Genomic DNA, 19,404 nt, shown 5'->3' on the forward strand with positions numbered 1-19,404 from the left:
TAATCATCATCAATTTTGAGCACTGATTGTTTTTGGATTGCTTTTAGATTTTAAAATTGCCAAGGGTGGTTCACTTTTTTGGCAAGCATTTGCAATGAAAAGCTTAAGAAGTTCATAAAAACTTGAATAGTTCTGATGAACATATATATTTAATTGCTACAGATATAATAATAATTTATTTTCTACCTACTGGTTTATAGAAGATGAGATACTTAGGATAAACTGAAAACACCTAATAGATTCTGGAATCAAACAAATTGGGATTTAAGTCTTGGTTCTAGCATTTACTAAATCTTTGATCTTGGGTAAATTGTATAATCTCTCTATCAAAGGGTTGTTATGAGGTTTAAGTAGTATCCTGTCTATGGGGAATTAATAACTGGTAACAGTTACTTTCACAAAAAAAGTAAGGGACTTTATTTATTACAAAACTGCCACCGAAATCCATTAACAACCCAGCCAAGTTTTCTTTTCTTCTTCTTTTTTTTAATCCTCACCTGAGACACTCTTTGCATTCATAGAGCGAGAGGGAGGGAGAGAGAGAGAAACATGGATGTGAGAGAGACACATCAACTGGCTGCCACCCACACAACCCCAGCTGGGGCTGGGGACAAACTACAACCGAGGTACATGCCCTTAGCAGGAACTGAACCCGGTCTCCGGACTGCGGACCAATGCTCTAACCACTGAACAAAACTGGCCAGGGCCCAGCCAATTTTTCTTAAAAGGTGTTTGGAATGTTTTTCTGTCCTCAAAGCATGTTCATCTTGTACCTTTTAGTTAATATATTATTGTCCTTTTGAGATTTGCCCTGCAGGGCAGTGGTTTCTAAATGTTCATCTATGAAGTAGTATTGGTTGGTGACAGAGTTTTCACTGGGCCTTTGTGAAATGAAAGAGTAGGCAGTTAGTGTAGTGATTATTTTATAAAGTTGACCTTAACTCAGAGAGTCTGTTAGGTCATCTTTAAAAATTAAAGTTTGAGCCTGGCCGGTGTGGCTCAGTGGTTGAGCGTTGACTCATGCACCGAGAGGTCGCCAGTTTGATATCTGGTCAGGACACATGCCTGGTTTGTGGGCCTAATCCCCAGTGGGGGGCATGCAGGAGGCATCCGATCGATGTTCTCTCTCATCAATGTTTCTGTCTCTCTCTTCCTCTCTCTCTAAAAATCAATAAAGAAAAAAAATTTTTTTTAAATTAAAGGTGGACAATCCTTGACAGTCTCCCAAAAAATTATCCAGAGATAAAAGACTATTAAGTTGGTAATGGGCATGGAAATGATAACACAGAACTCTTTCCTTGAAGGTGTGTGTGTTACCAGCATTTATTAATTACCTAACTGTTGCTTTGAAAATATGCTCTTGTTTCCCTGGTAGTGAATCAGCTATTATAATTTATTAAAATTTTTATTTTTATGTATTTTCTGTGTCGATATAGATAGAGGCTTGCTATTTACTTACTTACTTACTTACTTACTTACTTATTTATTAGCTGGAGTTTGGCCCTGGCTGGTTTGGCTCAGCGGTTAGAGCACGGCCTGTGGCCCTGGCCGGTTTGGCTCAGCGGTTAGAGCATCGGCCTGTGGTCCAGAGAGACCCGGGTTCAGTTCCCGCTAAGAGCATGTACCTCGGTTGCAGTTTGACCCTGGCTGTGGTTGGGTCATGTGGGTGGCAACCACTCGATGTGTCCCTTTCACGTCGATGTTTTCTCTCTCTCTCTCTCTCTCTCTCTCTCTCTCTCTCTCTCTCTCTCTCTCTCTCTCTCTCCCCCTCCCCTCTCCCTCTTTCTCCCTCCCACTCTAGCTGAACAAAAAAAAATGTCCTTGGGTGAGGATTAAAACAAAACAAAACAAGAGTTTTTTAAAATATGTTTTTATTGATTTTTTGTGTTTTTTTTTTGAGAGAGAGAGATGGAAGCATTGATTGGCTGCCTCCTGCCTGCCCCCTAATGGGGATCAAGCCTGCAACCCTGGGCATGTGCCCTGATCCAGAATCAAACCAGGACCTCTCAGTCCATGGGAGGCCACTCAGTCCACTGAGTCACACTGGCCAGACTATGTAGAGGCTTTTTAAATTTGAGGTACTAGCTCTGGATTACTTTATATACTTTCAAACCTCTTATACTTCTAGGTAATAATAATGTAATTTCACGTATTGGTCCTCCTAGGAACCTCAGAAGATGGCTCCTCTCTTTACAGAAAGTAATAAAGTTTTTTTTTTTATTACTATAAATGATAAGTTTATCTGTGATATCAACCAAATTCTAGAAAGTTGGGACAAAATAGCAGGAGAAAATAGATATTTGATATTATGTACTGTCCTAGTTATACATTATTGTTCCTTATACAGTATTTTCTAATACTTAGTGACATCATAGCCAAGATATTGTTTCCAGAATGATACAAAGAATATGTATACTTTTTACACTGTAATGATAGCATGGACACATAATTAAGCATGATAGATTATTTTCTTTCTTGAGTAGTTACATTGATTATTTTTGTAAGGAGAAGAACCAGTTAAGTCCATGGTATAATTCTTAAACAGCTGATATAGTTTAAAATGCTGTTAAATTGGTAAGTCTGTATAATTTTAGGGACTTTTTGATGAATGGTCAGATTTATATACTAAATTATTTTGTATTTTGATAGTATTTCTGCTGTCACTGTATGACCAATGTCTTTGAGTTAAGAGTATTTTAAGCACTAAGTACTAAAGGAAATAAGGTCAAATTTGAACATTCTTAAAAATTTGTGCCATATAGCCTTGGCCAGTTTGGCTCAGTAGTTAGGGCGTTGGCCTGCGGGCAGTCCAGAGAGACCCGGGTTTGGTTTCCACTAAGGACACATACCTCTGTTGCAGATCGTCTCTGGCCCTGGTTGGGGTTGTGTGGGAGGCAGCCACTCGATGTGCCTCTCTCGCATCCATGTTTCTCTCTCTCTCTCTCTCTCTCTCTCTCTCTCTTCCTCTCTCTCCCTCCCATTCTATCTGAACAAAAATGGGAAAATGTCCTCGAATGAGGATAAAAAAAAACAAACAAAAAAATTATGCCATATAGAATATTTATGTTGTGATCTAAAATGCTGCTTTTAAAGTAGTAGTATTGGTATGTCCTAGATTGTGTGTGTCATTGTTAATAATAAGTCATTGCTTTCTGGCCTTGGTCTTTGAGGACCTTTTTGGGCTTCTCCCCAATTCTTACCCTACTTTTAACTTTTTTTTAAGATCAGTATTTTTGGTATAACATCATATTGTATATCTTTATATCTTGGTGTGGTGTACATTAAGAATTCAAAGTGAGATTCTGACAGACTGGAGGACCTTCAGCAGAAAGGTGAAAGAGGAAGAAGGAGAGCCTATGTTTAGGACTCAAAAGTTTAACTTCTCCCTAATAATATAGTTGTTAATCTTCTAATATGAGATTTTCTTTCTTTTTTTTACATTCTGGGTTTATAGAATTTAGAGATGGGAGATAACTTAGGAGCCCTTTATTACAGCCTTCAACAAAGGGAAAGAATTCCTTCTTGTGATCTTTGCTAGGCTATTCTCTTTTGGGGTATATACTCAGTGGTTTGAAAGCTCCCAAGTCATGTGACAGCCCTAATTTTAGATAATTTAATTCTTTTCAGTCCCTAGAAATTCAGAACCTTACTTCACAAAAAAAAGGGGGGGGAGGGAGGGAGGGAAATGTGGAAGGTGAATTGATAGAGGGAAAAGGACTCTTGGGGATACTAAGTGGATTCATCTATTTGGGATACTAAGTGGATTCATCTATTTATAAAGCAACGTAGACGATTTCATTCCCAAATGAACCCTTACACTGTACATTTTAGAAGTGTTCACTTTTTTTCAAAAGATCATCAACATATAGCATTAAGATAAAAAATAAACAAAGATTTTTTTTTCTGTAACAAAACATACTGGTAGTTCAACTTCTGTTGCTCTTATGTTTGTTTACTTTGTCAGTGGGATGGATGATTTTGTTATGGAAAATGTAATCACCACAAAAAGATGTGGTAGTGTAGGCAACATTCTGCTTGCAAAGTTGGCTTTGTTTTTGTTGTGTTAATGTATTGCTTTTTCCATTCTATTGTTATTATTAAAGAATTATAAATGTAGACTTTTTAAAAAATGAGCTTTTTTGTTTTGTTTTTCTTAGGATTCACTCCTTCTCCAGTTGCACAGCCACATCCTTCAGCTGGCCTTAATGTTGACTTTGAATCTGTGTTTGGAAATAAATCCACCAACATTATTGTAGATTCTGGGGGTAAGAAAAAATTATTTTATTAACATTGCTATAATGTTCTAGTTTAGATCCTATGTAGGGACATATAACCTTTTAACATGTAGAAATAGATTAAATTGCAGTAGCCAAAGTTGTTCCTCCTCGAGGCTTCAACCACTAGATGAGAACTTAAAGGGACTATTACCCTTTCTTAGTGGCATTTTTGATTCTGGGAAGATTTTGTTTCTCCCGGAGCTAAATAAGAGGGGAAAAGATTTTGCTCAGATTAGAGTGCTAGAATGATAGTGGCTGTGTGTAGGTGACTCATTATAATTTTTACCTTTACAGAAAGGAAATTGGCTTTTTGAAAACCAAGAAAATATAGCCTGTGGTACTTTGACTTGTCGATAAACAGCTAGTGTATCAGAACTAAGGATGTATAGGGGCTTTGTATTATTGTGAGGATGATTCTTACTGTAGTGTGTGCCTATTAATTTCTCTTAAAAGAACTTTTAAAAAATTTGTTTCTGTTGTTACAGATGTTTCTCCTTTTCCCCCCGTTGACATTGTCCTCCCGATCCCCCTCTCCCCACAGCATTGTTGTCTCTGTCCACTGGTTACGCATAAATGCATATAAATTCTGTAGTCTGTCTCCTTCCTCTCCCCCCTGTCATCCAGTCTGTAGCCCACATTTATGTCTCCAGGTCCATTCTGTTCTTCAGGTTTTTTTTGTTCATTACATTCCACAAATAAGTGAGATCATGTGGTATTTGTCTTTCTCTGAGTGATTTATTTCGCTTAGCATAATACTCTCCAGGTCTCTCCATGTCATCTCAAATAATAAGAGATGTTTCTCTCTTACAGCTGTGTAGTAATTCCATTGTGTATATGTACCACAGCCTTTTTATCCACTCATCTATTGTTGGACTGTTTCCAGATCTTAGCTATTGTAAATAGTGCTGCTATGAATATAGGGCTTCATATATTTTTTTCTGATTAGTGTTTCAGGCTTTTTAGGATATATTTCTAGGAGTGGGATCACTGGATCAAATGGCAGTTTAATTTTTAATTTTTTGAGGAACACCATACTGTTTTCCGTAGTGGCTGCACCAGTCTGCATTCCCACCAGCAGTGTACTAGAGTCCCCTTTTCTCCACACCCTCGTCAGCACTTGTTGTTTGATAATTTGTTGATGGCAGCCATTCTGACAGGTGTGAGATGATACCTCCTTGTTGTTTTAATTTGCATCTCTCTGATGATTAGTGACGTTGAGCATTTTTTCATGTTTCTTAGCCATGTGTATGTCCTGTTTGGAGAGATGTCTGTTTAGGTCCTCTGCCCATTTTTTAATTGGGTTCTTTGTCTTCCTTTTGTTGAGTTGTATGAGTACTTTATATATTTTGGAATTAAAAGAACTTTTATAAAAATGTAGAGCAAGTTTGTACTTAATTATTTCCAATTAATATCCTGTTAATTGGAAGTTTATAAAGATTAAACATTCCTTAAAATTGACATTCCTGTTTTTACCATGTGATGGCCTTTGATTTTGGTTAGTAGTTAAATTCAAGCCATTTAAAGAAATATATTGAGGTATTTTTGATTTTATAATATGCAGTTAGTTGTGATCCACAAAATAAGAAGTAAGCTGATATAAAATATGTATGGACTAAATTTTTTTTTCTATACACTAGTAGGGTTATAATTATATTTTTTGATGCATTTGACATTTTCCTTTTGAGATTATCTTGGAAAAATAATAAAGGAAATAGAGACCAATTGTTTTTATTTTGTAAACCACCATTTTTTTAATTGAATTTATTGGGATGACATTGGTTAATAAAATTATATAGGTTTTAGGTATACAGTTCTGTAATGCATCATCTGTATTTTGTATTATGTGTTCACCATTCCAAGTCAAGTCTTCTTCCATCTCCATTTTTCCCTCCTGTGTAAACTACCATTTTTAATGGCTTTCTGTTTCAAATTCTCTGGTATTCCTAGATTATGCTATTCAGTTTTTAGGGGTTGGTTTCTTCTACCCTTTGGTAGAGAACTGTAAGGGATTTTTTTTTTTTTTCATTTCTAAGCATTGTCCTAGTTTACTAGATGGTTTTATGCAATTGGACCATAATCTAGCAATTTCTCAGGTATAATTTAGATTAGCAGGTTTAGACAGAACCAAAGAGATTATTTAACGGTTCATTTTGACTAGCTTTAATGTACTATTTTATATATACCTTACATTCTCCACTTTGAGAGTATAAAAAGGTCTATAAAATATTATTTCTTAAAAGAAACTTTTCTCAGTTTCCAGAGATGTATTATTTTTTTTTACCTGCATTGCTTCAGGTATAAGTGAGTCTTAAGAAAATTTTGTCATGTAAGAGGGGAGAATTGCATTTCATTCCTTTCTTTTTTACAATTTTGGAATAAGAATAGTTTATTTGAGTGCTTCTTTCTTCATCCCCTTAATCTTAATGTAATTTTGTCATGAAATAAGACAAATTATTTGTCAAAACAAATTCAGCCTTCTCAATCAGTTCACTTAAATGGTGGATTTCTTCTTTTCCCACTTGAGAGTATGTTTATACCCATTTTTTTGGAGGACTTTCCAGTGAACAAACAAGGAGAAAAGGCAGAGACCTCCTTTTAGAAAGTTGTAGCACTATAAAGTTCCTTACAAATCCTATTTCGTCTGTTTGTAACTTTAAGGCTTTGATGAACTAGGTGGACTTCTCAAACCAACAGTGGCCTCTCAGAATCAGAGTCTTCCAGTTTCCAAACTTCCACCTAACAAGTTAGTATCTGATGACTTGGATTCATCCTTAGCCAACCTTGTGGGCAGTAAGTATTATTTGGATTCTTTAATCTTTTTTAAAATTAGTTGTTTTGTTTAAAGAAAAAAGAAAGAGTCTAGTTTTTAACTGATTTTTCCCCCTTCTGTCCTAGATCTTGGCATTGGAAATGGAACCACTAAGAAGTGAGTTTTTATTTGTATTCTTTCCCATGTGCCACTTAGAGGTGGATTTGGCTTTCATCTTGAAAGTATGTGTAGAAATGTCATCTTCATCTTTTTTAAAAATATTTTTGTACCAATTTTTTTAGAGAGCGTAAACGGAACCTCAGTGTGAGAGAGAAACATTGATTGGCTGCCTCCTGTATGTCCCCTCCTGGGGATCAAGTCTGAAACCTAGGCATGTGTCCTGACCTGAAGTTGAACCCAGGACCTCTCAGTCCATAGGACAATGCTCAGTCCACTGAGCTACACCGGTCGTGCAAGATATCATCTGCATCTTAAATGCTCTATTCTACCTAAATATATAGTAAAGAAACTTCATGATAACAGACATTTAATATTCTCATTTATATTTCTTTAAAGTGATGTAAATTGGAGTCAGCCAGGTGAAAAGAAGCTAACTGGAGGATCTAACTGGCAACCAAAAGTTGCACCAACAACTGCTTGGAATGCTGCAACAATGGTGAGTTGAAAAAACTTGTGATATACTAACATGAATAATTTAGGTAAATGTGTAACATAAAAATGTTTTTAAAGTGACAGGCATAAATGGAAAGATTGTTATTGAGTTTTAGAAATATAAATAATTTATACTTGAGGCTTAGTTGACTATATTTGCAGGTACATTTTAATAGCTAACATTTGTTTAAGGTTACTCTGTCAGGCATATTCTAATAAATAATATGTGATTTCATTTTCTATAATCCTCAAATTAACCTTAAATGATAGCAACTGTTATTGTCCTGATTTTACAGATGAAGAAATGGAGACACAAAGTTAAGTACTTATGTCCAGGATTACAGAATTCTTAAGTGATTAATTAGGTGGGTTTTTAGAACCCAAGTAGCCTAATCTCATAACATAAGCTCTTAATTACTACTCTCTACCACTGGTTTCAAATTTATTATTCATTTACCTAGAACATAACATCTTTTCTTTCTTTTTGTCTGATCTCACCATTGGTAAAGAACTGTATTTGCTTGGCTTTTATTAATATTGTCATATAATTTATATAGTGCAGTTTCTTTATTTGCTGCACTTATGTTCTTTAAGTCACCCGAACACTGAACCATTGCTAAGTTCATACACACATAGATATTTCCTCCAACAGTGGTTCAGTATTTACTAATTTAGTGTTAGGGTGACTTTAAGAACACTAGTGCAACAAATCAGCTGCTGCCAGTAGAGAATCAACTGTGTGTGGGTATAAGCATTGGAGTGCGTGGGCGCACACGCGCACATGCATGCACACATGCACACATATACACACACCTTACTGGGATTAAAAACTTATTCTGGTAAATAATACATTTTTTATTTTATAAAGAGAAAATCACTTGTTTGAGGCTACCCCAGAAACAGGTGCCAGAGCTAAGATTCTAGTTCTGTCCACTGGCCCCAGAGCCAGAGCTTCTTGCTTCTCACTACTGTTCAGTTCCCTCCCTTCTCCATCTTCTGGTCATCTTCATATTAGAGCTGAAACAGGGCAGAGTTTGCCTTGTTCGAACTCAACTGGAAATGACTGTGTAGGGAGACAAATTGTTCACCACTCTACAGATGTCCATAAATGACATTAAATGACCTCAAATGCATTATAAGCATTGATTTTCGGATTACAAATAAATTTTAGCAAGTAGGTAAATTAGCAAATACAGAATCCACGAATAATGAGGATTAATTGTATATGCTAATTAATTATTTCGCATTTAGTATTGAAGAAGTTCTATTACTGTTTTTAATTACTCTAAGGTGTAGTTATTCCAGAATAGCTTTGTGGCTGTACTCCAGTCCTTGGTCAGCTGCTTTTTTTTGAAAAAAACAAACAAACATCCTAATAAATCTTTCTGGATCAGAGAAAACCAGTTTCTTCTTGTGGAAAAATTTGAAACATGCTTTCTTATAACAGTGTGCTTTTAGCAGCATTTTGACACCACAAACTACACATTGTAGCCTTTCTATTGTTATTAGATACCCCCCACCCCACCCCCATTATCTTTGTTATACCACTTGTTATTCAGTTTCTTTCAGAGCATTGCCGTTTTAATCATAAAATAGTGTGCTGATAAAATTTTGTGGGACAGCCCTGGCTGGTTAGGCTCAGCGGATAGAGCGTCGGCCCCAGGACCAAAGAGTTTTGGGTTTGATTCCGGTCAAGGGCATGTACCTCAGTTGTGGTTCAGTTTCTGGCCCTGGTTTCGGTCCTACAAGAGGCAACCAGTCAGCAGTATCTCTCTCACATTGGTGTTTCTGTCTCCCTCCTCCTTCCTCCCTCCGCCTCCATCTGAAGATAAATGGAAAAATATCCTCGGGTGAGGATTTAAAAAAATTTTTTTGTGGGACATTAAAGAGTTCTGTTATTTTGTCTTCATAAATAAAAAGTAACATTGATTTAGCCACCTTTTTAAGGTAGTAATTTTTCACTGATAGTGGTCAGTGCCACTAAATGAAACCTTGTATTTAAATAGTTTAGGTTTTTACACACACATAAGCACTGCCTTGAGTCTGTAAACAGTGCACTCTTGAGGGTGTTTGAGTGAGTAGGTATCATCCCAGTTGTAAAGATAAAGTTATGTGATTTTTTTTTTCAAGTGCAAATAAATTGAAATTCATCCTTCTGACTCTGAATCCAGTATTTTTCCCCACTGTAACACACCTCAGTGACCAGGGAATGGCTGGAGGTTAGGTTAGTGGATTTTATAGCCTCAGGTATGAATTATACATTGATAATACATGAGGAATGATATAAATCCAAATGTTGATATAAATACAATGGATATTTTCTTATTTTATATTGAATTAGTATTAATGAAATTAGTATTTATGAAATATCGGGAGTTTGATATAGCACTTTACCTAAGATTGACTACTGAAATGTAATAAGCATATAACCATCTAGGATTCGTAAGTTGATAAAAGCAATGTTTTATGGTGCTGTGTTATATATGGTGATGTGTATCATCTTTTCAGATTTTGTTAAAATATTTGTGTGTATGAATTTTATAGCATTTCTTTTTAATGACTAACATTTAGGGCTGGTGATGTGATTCACTACTTAGGTAAACTGCTGCTTATGACATTTCTTTACATTTCTAACCTTTTTATTAATTCTTAAACACTGTCAAGGTTTTTAAATATTTTTTAAAACTTAAATTATTTGGTATTTTATTAAAATATGTAATAATATATTATAAATTTTTTTCGTTATGCTTGCCTTTTTTTTTTTTTTTTTAACCTATGGTAGATGTCATATGCAACCTTGTTGGATGCACTGAATTTTGATGTTATGGGTTTTTGTTTTTTTTTTTGCTTTTATCTTCAGAGAGAGAGAGGGAGGGAGAGAGAGAGAGATATTGACGTGAGAGAGACACATCAAGTGGTTTGCCACCCACATGACCCCAACTGGGGCTGGGGACAAACTACAACCGAGGTTCGTGCCCTTAGCAAAAACCGAACCTGGGCCTCTCTGGTCCACAGGCCAAAGCTCTAACCGCTGAGCCAAACCGGCCAGGGCTGATATTATGTTTTAATGATACTTGCAATCAGTAAACTATTTTGTATGCCAGGGGGTAATGCCAAAGACTATAATGACAAAGGCTAAGATTTCCTTGTCAACCTTGATAGTGTTTTATTATAGTTGTTCTTCCATTTGATACTGGAAGTACAAGGGATTTTACGTAGTGAGTGAATGTACATGTGAACTAAAATGCTCTCTGTGTATTTTCTGTTGTGTAAGTACTTGTTCTAATCCAGTGTTATTGCATTATGTAATTGTTCTCCCTGGGAAAAACAGAATGGCATGCATTTTCCACAATACGTAAGTGACCAAAAACTAGCCTTTTTGCAATAAATTGGCATGCTATTAACCACTGCTGTAGCAGAATCTCATAACCTTTCAGCTATTTTACTTGTTTTCACATTCAGATTTTCAGTGTGCCAAAAATTCTTCCTAGCATTTACTGATTTCATGGATGTGTTGCAGAATTGATTCTGATGATGGCATGGGAAATATAAATTTTTTTTCTTGCTTAATATTCTGCCATTTGCTGCCAGATGGCTGGGTGTCTGTGTGTGTATCTGTGCTGCCACTATGCACTTGAATACTTCTGAATGAAGGGAAATGTTGATTGTGGTAATGTTGAAAATAACAATTGCATGACATCTTACAGGCTTATGCTGTACTTGGCAGTTTGTCTACTGTTCTTGCAGCTCTTGGTTTTTAAGTAGGGAGAGACCAGTAAGTTCTTCATGCTCACCCAAATACTAAACTTTTAACTTTTCCCTTTAATTATGCTTCATTTACCTTCTTCATGCATATGTGCAAATTGCCATATATTTTCAGTTTTTGTTTTTAATGTTTCAGCAGTGTTATTGGTCTTTCACCTATATTCAGTTTTAGTTTTCATCATGAGATAACACACACAGGGAATGTTGTTAAGACAGCAAATATATCTAAAATGATTTGTGTTTGGAGTATATATTTACAGAGCATGAGTTAAAGCAGGAGGAGGAGTGGAACTTAAATATCTTAGTGGTGGGTGGCTCTTTTAAGCATTAAAGCATAAACAGACTGAAAAATTTATTGCTCTTGCAATTTGCTGCTTTGCAGAAGATAGTTTAAATAATTTATGGAATAAATAAGGAATGCTAGTATAATACTCTAAGAACATTGTGCTTTATAGAAATAGTCATACTCAGTAGTAGTTTGAAGTCTTTGGGGTTCTTTGACAAAAGTGAATGAGGTCCTTAGAAATGTAATTTCTTGGAAGATCAAATTACTGATTTGGGATCTTTAAATTATTTTTCTTTGCTTAAAAACTGAAGTGCCTAGGAGAACATTCAGTAGTATTACAGTTTCTGGGTAAAAATTTTTTATGATAGTAATAGACTTTAAAATTTAGAACTATGAATATTTTTTAAAATCTGAAGATTTTTGAAGCTGTAAAAGCCCGTTGAAATCTTAGATCACTATTTAAGTATCTAAGTTTAAATAGTATTTTTTCCTTTTTAATCATTCTGCTTTTCTGCTGATTTCAAGACACCTCTTTTCATTGAGCATTGACAGTTTTTTTTATTATAGTTGACAAATTGACGCAGTTATTAATGATCACAAGTGTCACATTTAATCACAGCTGTCTTAGCAATTCTTTTAGTTGAACTACAGCTATTAATTCCTTGAACTCAGTTGACATACAGGAGTTATACTTCCTTGTTTATTTTTTCTTTCACTATTTCAGGCACCCCCCGTAATGGCCTATCCTGCTACTACACCAACAGGCATGATAGGATATGGAATTGTAAGTATTTTTCTATACACAGCTTTTTGAAAATAGGTTGATTCATATTTAACATGCTTTTATTACAAACATAACTGCAAAAAGAACTTATTGCCAACCATACCCTTAGTGCCTACAGAACCTTGTATGTACCACAGTATTCATTGGTTTCTTAAGTATTTCTGGAATAGTCATTATACAACAAATAACATTAATATTCACAGTATTACGTAGCTTATTTTTGCATTGTAACTTTGCTAGGTATTTTATGCTTCATTATAAACTCAGACATTAATATCAACTCCAAGTCTTTGTTGCTGTGACCAGTGAGGTCTTAGAACCTTAATACTGTAGGGGAAGGGAATAATGAATAGTTCTTGAATTGTGTAGAGGTAAATTTAGTATAGTAAGGGCCAGGGAAATTCTCCTATGACAAGGTTGATAACAGTACAAAAACTGCCCTTTAACCTTTAAGCTGACCATAATCCACATTCTAGACTGCCCTTACTCTCCTGATTCTCTTCATATATAGGCTCAGTTAGATAAGAAATGGAGGTGGTGGCTTGAACCCCCTGTACATGGTTGAAGAACTATTGCTAATGACAGACAGCACTACATCCCTTAGTATTGCTGCAGTGGCTCCTGTGCTGCTTTTTCATTTACATCTTCTGGAAGTAGCTCTTTTCCTACCTGTGAAAAAGTTTCACAGCTTTTTACCCTGGCCAGTTTGCTCAGTGGTTAGAACATCAGCCCTTGGACCAAAGGGTCCTGGGCTCGATTCCTGGTCAAGGATGTGTACCTGGGTTGAAGGTTCAATCCTCCGCCCTGGTCAAGGTCTGGTGGGAGGCAACCAGTTGATCTCAAATTGATGTTTCTCTCCTTCCTCCCACTCTATCTAAAAAAAAAGAAATCAATGAAAAAATATCCTCGGGTGAGGATTAACCAAAGAGAAGAAGTTTAACAGCTTTTGGAATGGTGGTCATTACATAAGAAAGGAGTCTGCACAAAAACTCAGCAATAACTGTTAAAGTGAAGTTCTCTACAAATAAGAGTCTACTTGAATAGAACTTATAGAATGATAAGATTTTATATTGCATTTTAACCAAAATAATATCCTCCCTGGTTCTCCCTTAAAATGTCTGAAATAAAATGAAAGAACCATAGATAGAAAACCTCTTCAAAGAGTTAGCCGTGTTTATTTGTGATCGTTTGCACGATGGCATAAGAATTTGATTTGATATACAGAGGCAATTTACTTTGATTTGAAATGTCGTAGTCATTTTATAGTTTTAAGTTTCCCTATATCTAAAGCTGGCAAATTTGAAAAATTTTAGTCAAAATTATTTTGTCTGCTGTACTATAGAAAGGTTTAAATTTTACAACTCATTGTATAGAAAAACCTAATCTTTTATTTATTTTTTAGTTTTTTATCCTTACCTGAGGACATTTTTCGATATTTTGTTCAGATAGAGTGGGAGGCGGAGAGAGAGAGAGAAACATCAACGTGAAAGGGACACATCGAGTGGTTGCCACCCACACGACCCAACCAGGGCTGGGGACAGACTGCAACCAAGGTACATGCCCTTAGTGGGAACCAAACCTGGGTCTCTCTGGACCGCAGGCCGACGTTCTAACCGCTGAACCAAACCGGCCAGGGCAAAATATAAGCTTTTATACAAATTTTAAAAATGGGCACATTAGCCCAGCTGGTGTGGCTCAGTGGTTGAGCATCAACCCATGCACCAAGAGGTTGCCAGTTCAATTCCCAGTCAGGGCACATGTCCAGTGGTTGGGCCTGATCCCCAGTGGCGGGGCATGCAGGAGGCGGCGGCCAATTGATGTTCTCTCTCATCGATGTTTCTATCTCTCTCTCTTCTCTCTTCCTCTCTCTCTAAAAATAAAAAATAAAAAATTGTTTTATATGCACATTAAAGACTTTTCATACCAGAATGAATACTCCTAAACATTTGTAGCTGTCAGTCTTATTTGTATTTACGGGAATTTTCCCTTTGAGTTAAAGCAAAAGTAGTAGTAGTTTTTCTCCTCAACATCTTTCTTATTTGTTTATTTTATAAAAAGGGAAATGTGAGTCAACATTCTTTAACTAGATATTCTTCTATTTTTTAGCCTCCTCAGATGGGAAGTGTACCTGTAATGACCCAACCAACTTTAATATACAGCCAGCCTGTCATGAGACCACCAAACCCCTTTGGCCCTGTATCAGGAGCGCAGGTATTAAGTAATGTCTTACATATAACTGTTTTAATGTGTTTGAAGTGGAAGGAATGCAGTGTTAAAAAGTCCTTTTATACATCTTGAGAAACAAGTTATTAGCATTATTCCCCTTCATGGTGGATGTTATTTGTTTTATATCTTTCTCATCTAAGAGCTTTCAGGAATATTGATTATTTTGACGGAAATGACAAGCAGATTACAAATATTAAAGATGGAAAAATTCTTGATAACTTACAGTTGGTGAATCAGAGGTCAGTTTTTCCCAGGTTAGGAAACCTACTTTCTGTTCATGAGTCTGGTATGATCTCCTTTGTGAAGCCTAGAAACCTTGAACTCAGAGCTCCACGGCCTTGGCATTTGGAGTGCCAGTGCAACTGGTAGTGGACTTGTTAATCTCTTTCCACTTGAATGCATGTAGTAGTATATTTGCCAGTGCATATAGTGTATTGCCAGAATGAATTGGTGTTGATTCAGTTTGAATCTAGTCATGTATTTCATAGACTAGTGAAGCACAGGCTATCCTTTCATTATTTTAGCCTTTTTGAGTACTGAACTCATTTTAATAAATTGGCATCTTGGGGAGTATACCAGTAACTGAGTGTAGATTTTGAAATTAGTTCTTATTAGGAGGTAAAATCCATGTTCTTTGTAATTCCTATATTTGCCCAGATGCCTCTTTTTTATGTTACAGTGACCTGTTCTTCCTGTTCCTTAATCAGTTACGTATTTACAATGAAGATAACTGGCAGTCGGGGTAATTGATGCAGCCATTACTCTTTTATAAGTTAGTTAATTTTTATGCATTTGTTTTTATAAAATGGGTTACAGTTCTTTTTCTCTTCTTTTACAAGCAGTACCTTAACTAGCTAATGAAACAAACTAGATTTTGATAATCTTTTAAGATGTTAATGATTTTCCTAAGTATTGGTGTAGATGTTTTCTTGAAATTATATGTCTTCCTCATGTCCTTTACTTTTTCTTTGTTCTTTTAACTTCAGATATATATATAATTTATATTTAAAAATTAATGTTTCTTTGTTGTAAGAGACTTAAGTGATAAGAACTTAAATGTATTTAATAAAAAAAAAACTATAGTCCAGAGCTATAAATTTACCAGGAATTGCTGACTACAGACATTTTTTCACTGGTGTGTGGCTCAACCCTGCACCCAATCTTGGTGTTGTCTTGCAAACTCCTGTCTCAAAAACAGGATATGCTATTACCTTAAGCTTAAATACAGCCTGACAGTTTAAGCACACTCACATACCTTATCTTACCTTATTCTCAAAATAATCTTTAAGGTAGATGGGTCTAGTGTCACCATCTTGTTCAGTGGTTCTCAACCTTCCTAATGCTGTGACCCTTTAATACAGTTCCTCATGTTGTGGTGACCCCCCCCCCCCAACCATACAATTATTTTTGTTGCTTCTTCATAGTTTTGCTAGTGTTATGTCTTAGGCAATCCCTATGAAAGGGTCGTTTGACCCCCAAAGGGGTCGCGACCCACAGGTTGAGAACTGCAGTTTTAGAGCTATAGAAAGCTGAGACTTGGAAAGGTTCTTCAACTAAATAATTAGTGAAATGCAACTTAGCCCCAGGAATCCGTGGTCCAGGTCCTGTGCTCTCTGGTGCCATACTATCTCTCTACTCATATAGGACTACTGAGCTTATACGGCCACTGCAGCAGAACTGTCTTCCTTTGGTCAGAACCACTCTGCAGATTCCGTGGGTTTCCTGCTAGATTATAAACCACATTTACACATTGAGGATGTAACTACTGTAGTTGTCAAGAACATTCTCTACAGTTTTGGATAATACTGTCAACCTTGTAACATTTTATATTAGTTGTGCTACTCCTTTTAATATGGTTTAAAAATAAATCTCAGTAAAACTATAACTTTAAAAAATTGCTGACCTTAGCATCTTCTCTTAACCCAGGTTTTATATCCTGTTGCCTCTAAAATACACATAGCTCTTTCACTGAAACACTAAAAAAATGCAAGAATTTTCATGTACGTGAGAAGAAAACATGACAGAAATGCCTTTTCCTAATTACTTTATGCCAGAATAGGACAGAATAAGAACATTAGGGTAATACGTTTTTAGTTGAGAAGTCAAATGAGTACTTAAATACTTAGAAGTGAGTACTTAATGCTCACATGACATGTCAAATTGGTAACTAGGAGAAAGTCTGATGGTAGTGAAGTGGCTCCAAAGGCTTTGGCCTCCTCACACAGTCATTTGAATCTTTTGAAAGCCAGAATCTTAAATCTTTTGATGTTACATTGAATTCCTTTACTCCCTTTGTTCTCCATGTATCTTATCACGTAGTCCCACTTATTGTTTCTCTGCTATCATTAGATCACCCTTCTTGCATTCTATAGCACCTGGATTTGAACCTCTATTCCATATTTATTTTACAAGTCTCCCTGTGTTTCTTGCCTTTCTAGTTTAATCTATTATGTAGGTACTTGAATGACCTTCTATAGGCAGTATTTGTAGTATCTTATCTCTATATTAAAAAAATCTAAGAAAGTGAATCTGAATTTAACTGAACATATCAGACACCCCCCCCCCCCCAGCTTTCTCTATGTCTTAAAAACAGAGTAATAACGAGTAAACAGAATATTCAGGTTCTTCAGTTCCCATGTCTTCACAGTTCTTAATAAGTACCCAGTGTTCTGCTGCTCTCTCTCTTTTCCAGGAGTCCTTCATCTGTCATAAAAATGGATTTACTCACCCTGGCCAGTTTGGCTCAACGGTTAGAGCGTTGGCCCGTGGACCGAAGAGTCCCAGATTCGGTTCCCGCTAAGGGCATTTGCCTCATTTGCATTTTGTCCCTGGCTTGGGTTGGGGTCGTGTGGGTGGCAACCACTCGATGTGTCTCTCTCACGTAGATGTTTCTCTCTCTCTCTCTCTCTCTCTCTCTCTCTCTCTTCCCCCCTCTCTCCCTCCCGCTCTATCTGAAGGTAAATGCAATGTCCTTGGGTGAGGATTTTTTAAAAAAATGTATTTACTCTACTTATACTTTATTCACCTCTTATTTCTTTCCAGATTTCCTGATCTGAAGTTCTTTTCCTTATTCCGCATTATTATTCTTTAAAGAACTTTATTACTACCTGATATCTGTCTGTCCATTTGCACATACATCCATCCAGTCTAGCAAGTCTCCTGTACTAGACTGTAAACCTTACAGAGGCAGGCTTCTATGTGGCTTGTTTAGATGTGTGTCCCTGGTTCCTAGGACGGTATCTGACTCATAAGAGGTTTTGAACATTATTTGTCAAACAAGTGAATCTGATTGAAAAACAAACTTCTCCATTGTGTAACTTACTCTGTTCCATATGGATCTCTCTTTTCACTTAATAACCATTTAAAATATAGCAGTGTTCAAAATTACGTTGATTTGTTGGCTAATAGTTACTATAAGCTAAAATATTAGATGACTATCTCCCAAGGAATGAAGACCTTTGATTTCATGATTAAATATTTTTAATAATTTTAAAATTAAACTATCATTAAAATAGGTGAGATTTTCTCATACTTCAGTTTTTAATGATTCTTAGCCAGTTTCTTGGATTAATTTTTCCATGCAATGTTAGCTATAACCAATATAATTTATCTTAATTACCTTTTAATTGTTCTCATTATTTTGTTCTCAATTTGAAAATGGGTTCAAAATTCTTTGAGGGCACAGGACATCTCGTTGTACATTGTAAAGTAAATGGTAGTTTAAATGAAATCCCATCAAGTAAAATTTTTTAATCAAGCCCCACTTATATAGCTATTGCCAAAAATCTTTCCCTGCTCCTTGATGTGTTTTGGAAGCCATTACTCACCTAGAGCATAACTTATAGCTCCTGTTTTCTTGCTTACTCTTAAAATTAATTTAATATTTTTGAGAGTATCTCAGCCCTCCCAGATATGTTTATCTTCTTGCTATTTATTTAGCGAGGCATTCCAAACAGTGTGTTGTGTGTTCTACATTATCTAAGTTACTCTAAGTGCTGCATTAAGTGCGTGCTAGTGAGAAAGTTTGTTCTGTTCTTTTAGGAAATTGTCTTCATTATAACTTTAATAGACAACACTTTAGTATTGAAATTTTGCCTTTCTATACACTCAACCCTTTTCTGTCCCCATTTTTCATGCTGGCGTATTCTTTATACTTTTTTATTTTATCCTCACCCGAGGACATTTTTCCATTCTTTGTTCAGGTAGAGTAGGAGGGAGAGAGGGGGACAGATTGAGAGAGAGACAGACAGACAGACAGACAGACAGACATCAACGTGAAAGGGACACATCAAGTGGCTGCCACCCGTACGACCAACCAGGGCCAGGGACAAACTGCAACTGAGGTACGTGCCCTTAGTGGGAACTGAACCCGGGTCTCGGGACCACAGGCCGATGCTCTAACCACTGAGCAAAACCGGCCAGGTGTATTCTTTATACTTTTATATATTTTTATGTAACTGCTAGTTGCTTAGATGGGTATTAAGTTCTTGTATTTCATACCTAAGATTGTTTTTTTTTTTTTTATCCTCACCCGAGGACATTTTTCCATTTTTTTGTTCAGGTAGAGTGGGAGGGAGAGAGAGGAACCGAGAGAGAGAGAGAAACATCGATGTGAAAGGAACACATCGAGTGGCTGCCACCCACA

The 19,404-nt window shown here is 36.2% G+C and overlaps 1 protein-coding gene across 31 annotated transcripts in view; it reads left to right on the top strand.

Moving 5' to 3' along the window:
• PICALM (phosphatidylinositol binding clathrin assembly protein) overlaps nucleotides 1-19,404 on the top strand; it is a 103,674-nt gene that overhangs the window by 72,168 nt on the left and 12,102 nt on the right. For 9 of the 31 annotated variants that reach the window (XM_036259959.1, XM_036259963.1, XM_036259983.1 and 6 more), the window contains 8 exons: nucleotides 4,158-4,265; nucleotides 6,936-7,067; nucleotides 7,173-7,203; nucleotides 7,603-7,702; nucleotides 11,030-11,053; nucleotides 12,474-12,533; nucleotides 14,640-14,744; nucleotides 15,417-15,524. In XM_036259959.1, the coding sequence (XP_036115852.1) occupies nucleotides 4,158-4,265; nucleotides 6,936-7,067; nucleotides 7,173-7,203; nucleotides 7,603-7,702; nucleotides 11,030-11,053; nucleotides 12,474-12,533; nucleotides 14,640-14,744; nucleotides 15,417-15,509 (653 nt within the window). In that variant the 3' untranslated portion in view covers nucleotides 15,510-15,524. Of the gene's footprint in view, nucleotides 1-4,157; nucleotides 4,266-6,935; nucleotides 7,068-7,172; nucleotides 7,204-7,602; nucleotides 7,703-11,029; nucleotides 11,054-11,405; nucleotides 11,475-12,473; nucleotides 12,534-14,639; nucleotides 14,745-15,416; nucleotides 15,536-19,404 lie in introns of those variants that run through there. The other 22 variants (XM_036259966.1, XM_036259985.1, XM_036259960.1 and 19 more) reach the window with 9 other exon arrangements.

This window comes from Molossus molossus, unplaced genomic scaffold, assembly GCF_014108415.1.
Source record: "Molossus molossus isolate mMolMol1 unplaced genomic scaffold, mMolMol1.p scaffold_m16_p_13, whole genome shotgun sequence".
Classification (NCBI taxonomy): Eukaryota; Metazoa; Chordata; class Mammalia; order Chiroptera; family Molossidae; genus Molossus; species Molossus molossus.